This window comes from Stylophora pistillata, chromosome 14 (assembly GCF_964205215.1).
Source record: "Stylophora pistillata chromosome 14, jaStyPist1.2, whole genome shotgun sequence".
Taxonomy (NCBI): Eukaryota; Metazoa; Cnidaria; class Anthozoa; order Scleractinia; family Pocilloporidae; genus Stylophora; species Stylophora pistillata.
Window position 1 is genome coordinate 8,202,379 of NC_142532.1, and position 4,394 is coordinate 8,206,772.

General features: G+C 38.8%; 1 protein-coding gene and 1 long non-coding RNA gene across 2 annotated transcripts in view; one reads left to right on the forward strand and one right to left on the reverse strand.

Annotated features, from left to right (window-relative positions):
- The window catches only part of LOC148716370 (uncharacterized), a 1,868-nt gene extending 1,479 nt beyond the window's left edge, over nucleotides 1-389 (reverse strand). Inside the window, exon 1 of the long non-coding RNA XR_015995264.1 lies at nucleotides 40-389. This is a non-coding gene — a long non-coding RNA (uncharacterized LOC148716370). The remainder of the gene's footprint in view (nucleotides 1-39) is intronic.
- A 122-nt stretch (nucleotides 390-511) lies between these two features.
- LOC148716371 (uncharacterized) lies at nucleotides 512-3,974 on the forward strand. Its single transcript, XM_088744576.1, has 2 exons — nucleotides 512-3,827; nucleotides 3,931-3,974. The coding sequence occupies exons 1-2, from the start codon at nucleotides 512-514 to the stop codon at nucleotides 3,972-3,974; spliced, it is 3,360 nt and encodes a 1,119-aa protein (XP_088600702.1).
- The last annotated feature ends 420 nt before the right edge of the window (nucleotides 3,975-4,394 follow it).

The following is a 4,394-nucleotide window of genomic DNA, read 5'->3' on the forward strand; positions in this document are numbered from 1 at the left end:
TAGCTAGAAACTGGAAAGAGAATATAACGTAAAGTTTACCATTTGCTCCTTCCAAAGAGATGCATTTGCCGGGGCCTTTATCAAATGTCTCCCACACCATCATTCCACCAGGATAAAATCTGAAGTTGTTCAGTAAACTTATGTCATTAATCTTCTTTTGCGTGGGGGAACAGTTTCGCGTTCCCCGAGAGTGTCTAACACTAGTCACTACACGAATCCCAGAACTTGCACCACAAGCCCCCCCCCCCTTCCCCCCGCCAAGAAGAGAAGCGAAGCTACAGAATGACATCGTTTTCTTTTTATGCTCTGTGAAAAACCTCGCACGTGTTCATCTTTAAGAAAAAGACCGTGATTACATCATAGAGAATTATCGCCCAGACTGCAACACGGTATAAATGTTATTATTAAAAACTGTATCATTGGATAATGCAATTCAAGACTTTTTATTGGCTTAGCCATTATGGTATATGTGCCAATATACCATAATTGAATATGCACCAGCATATTAATTATGGGCGGACACGCGCTTTTCGGATCCGCAGTCTTGGCCATTTTCATGCTGTTTAATGGTCTAATTCTTCAAGCGGACCAACTCGAGGATTGTGTGAACACAAGAGGAAAAATTTTGCCATCTTGGATGCTGGGACCACTCATTTTTTGTCATGAAAACCTGACCTTTCCACTTGGAGATTGTTGCTTCACCGACTCCTTGGAAATTTGCATTTCATCACCGACTGTCCCTGGAGACCCTATGTTGGCTTTGGCTCAAAAACAATCAGCACGTTTTGCTTCTTACAACACCTTTCCACTTGGAGATTATTGTTCCACTGACTCCTTGGAAATTTTCATCCTATCACAGGCTATCCTTGGAGACCATATGCTGGCCTTGGCTCTAAAACAATCAGCACCTTTTGCTTCTAACTTGAGAAAAGAACGCTATTTTGAAATCGGTGTATTCTGTGACGATATACTCCCGTTATCTGGAAAGAAACCACCATTTTACGACCATGAAATTCTTCATTACGATCGCGATCCTGCATATACCTACAAACATCGTATAAATCCAGCATATACTTACAAACATCGTACTAATTCCTGGTCATTTATAAGAATCAAGAGGATTAGATTTCTACGCAGGAGAATTACGTACTCGTCTAACTGTCATGCTTCCTTTAATCCTGTTATAATCTCATTTTTGTTGGTTTGCTGTGGGGATATTGAGACCCATCCTGGGCCTAAATCAACATCATCTTCTACGAAATGTCCTGCATGTGAAAGAACAGTGGCTAAAAATCATCGTTTTGTTCGTTGTAGAGAATGCAAGAAGTCGTGGCATATCAAATGCGTTGGTTTTACCAAAAAATCTATGCCCTCAAATTATATCTGTTGTGGTTGTGCCTTGCCAAATTTTTCAGACTCTTTCTTTGAGATTGATGGTGGACTCAACGATGCTAGGATCTCTCCCTCCAAGGGATGTGATGACGATCTATCCGTGCGATTGAAACAGTATTACAAAAATATCAGAATTGCCTACTTAAATATTAACAGCGTCGCTGGCTTTAAATTTCAAGAAGTAAAATCTATTATTCTACAAGGGCTATTTGACATTATCATTCTTGCTGAAACGAAAATTGACGCTGCTTTTCCTGACTCACAGTTTTATATTAAAGGATTCAGGATGTTTCGTAAAGACAGGAACAGACATGGTGGAGGACTTTTGATATATACCAGAAGAGAATTAATTACTCTCAGAGTCTCTCACCTGGAGTGTGTAAACATCGAGACAATTGCTCTAAGTTTTCAAACAAGAAAGAATGGTCCTAAAGCTCTACTAATGGGTACCTACAGACCTCCCAATCTATCTAAATCAGTCTGGGAATCTCAACTTAACAACATGTTACTTCGTGCTGGTCGATTTAATAATACAATTCTTGTTGGAGATTTGAATTGTGATTTACTGAATCCTGACGGAGGCGCCAAGGATGGTCGTGCTCTTATTGATTTAATGGAAGTCTATCGCCTATCCAGTCTGATAAAAGAACCTACAAGAATCACTAATACTTCTACTTCACTGATTGACGTTATATTTACATCTAGACCGCGATCGTTTCTGTCTTCTGGAGTCTATGATACAGGTATAAGTGATCACAGTTTGGTTTATGCTGTAATGAGATCTCATTGTCCAAGACCTTGCATGGAAATTAAGAACAAAAGAAGCTTCAAACACTTTGACCAAGATGTTTTCTCAAGAGACGTCAGTCAAATTCCTTTTCATGTCGCCTATGTCTTTGATGATGTTGACGATGTTGCGTGGGCTTGGGGAAAAATGTTCACGGGTCTTCTTGACGAACATGCTCCTGTTAAGAAAAGGCTGATTAAGCGGGAGCATGTTCCCTTTATGACCACTGAACTACTTGGTGCTATTCGTCGTCGACGCAGATTGAAACAAACATACTATGCAACAAAAGATCTCGCAGACTGGCAAAAGTACAAGGAACAACGAAACAAGACCTCATCGTTGAGACGGAAATTGATTTGCAAATACACAAGAAGTAAATGTGACGATGCGAAAGGCGATCCTAGGACTTTTTGGACTGTAATTAAGCCTTTTATTCACAGCAAAAAGAACAGTGGTGACAATACCATAACCCTTAAAGAAGATAATGAACTTATTACTGACAATAACGTCATAGCTACGAGGTTTAACGACCATTTTTCTAAAATTCAAAACGATAGTGCTGATTATGCAATGATGGGAAGTTCCTATTGTTCTGACAGTCATCCAAGTATTTCTGCAATACGAAATAATTGTCCTAATATAAAGAGCTTTAACTTTCAGCTAATCAGTCCTGCAGAAGTACAACAGGTTGTAGGTAAACTTGAACCAAATAAGGCCACTGGTCATGACGGGATTCCTGCGAAAATCTTACGGGACTGTTCAAAGGAGTTAGCTCTACCTCTTGCTAACCTATTCAACTTTTCCATTGTATCTGAATGTTTCCCGAGTGACTGGAAGTTAGCAGAAGTCTCTCCTGTATTCAAGAAGGATGACCCTACGAACATATGTAACTATAGACCGGTATCTATATTGATTAATTTAGATAAGATCTTTGAAAAATGTCTCAATCGTCAATTAGTGGAGCACTTTGCAGCAATTTTATCTCCGTTTCTCTCAGCCTATCGAAGAGGTTATAGCTGTGAGGCAGTACTTCTTCATCTTATCGAATCATGGAGGCAAGACTTGGACAAAGGAAAGACTGTTGGTTCAGTGTTGTTGGATTTAAGTAAAGCCTTTGATCTCATCCCTCACAACCTGTTGATGGACAAGCTGAAGGCGTATGGTCTTTCTGCCCAAAGTCTTAACCTAATTAAAGATTATCTCAGTGGACGGAGACAGCGGGTTAAAGTGGCCAATACCAAGTCTGACATTGTCAAGATTCACAGAGGAGTTCTCCAGGGGTCTGTTTTAGGCCCCTTGTTCTTTAATATCTTTTTAAGTGACTTATTTTACTTTGTGACAGAGGTCAAACTCTCGAATTATGCTGATGACAACCAACTAACTTCAAGTGATATAGCTCCAAGCGTGGTTCAGGCTGCCCTCATCCGGAACCTAAGAGTCACCTCCAAATGGTTTCATGACTGTGGTCTGACCCTAAACTTGGACAAATGTAAACTCCTAGTTTTGCCCAAGCGAAAAAGCAATCTAGTAGAACTGGATATTGATGGTTTCCAAGTCAAAGCGACCGATAATGTGGAACTCTTAGGGGTTGTAATTGACAATAAGTTAAATTTTAAGAGTCATATATCTAGGTTAATTAAGAAAGTAGGTAAACAAATTGATGTACTTAATCGATTCAAACACATTCTTTCGTTTTCGTCAAAGATACGTATAGATAGGGCATTTATCATGCCTCACTTTACTTATTGTAGTTCTGTTTGGAATAGCTGTCTCAAAGAAGATAGTGACCGGTTAGAGAGATTACATGAGAGGGCCCTTAGATACGTGTTTAATGACTTTTCCAACGGATGTGATAGTCTATGTTATAAGATTGGTTACTCATTAAGTTGTAGACGGAAACAAGATATGCTTTTAATTATTTTTAAAGCCCTCTATAACAATATGCCTCAGTATATTCAATCTTTATTTCAAGTAAGAGAAAATAAGAAAAATCTTAGGGGCAAAAACAAACTTGTTTTACCTGTAGCTAAGACCACAACTTTCGGCCTCAAATCAACTTCTTACATTGCTGCTAAGGCTTGGAATGCATTACCTGATAAGCTAAGATTAATGGATGAATTTGGCCCTTTCAGGAATGAGAAAAGAAATCTAAGTAATTTGTAATTTTATATCACCATCATTTATATCATCATTTATATTTAGGCTTATATTATTT

Coding starts and splice junctions, on each gene's coding strand:
- LOC148716371 (XM_088744576.1), top strand. CDS start 512: ATGGGCGGACACGCGCTTTTCGGATCCGCAGTCTTGGCCATTTTCATG. Junction 3,828..3,930: donor TAGGTTAATTAAGAAAGTAG/GTAAACAAATTG, acceptor TACTTATTGTAG/TTCTGTTTGGAATAGCTGTC.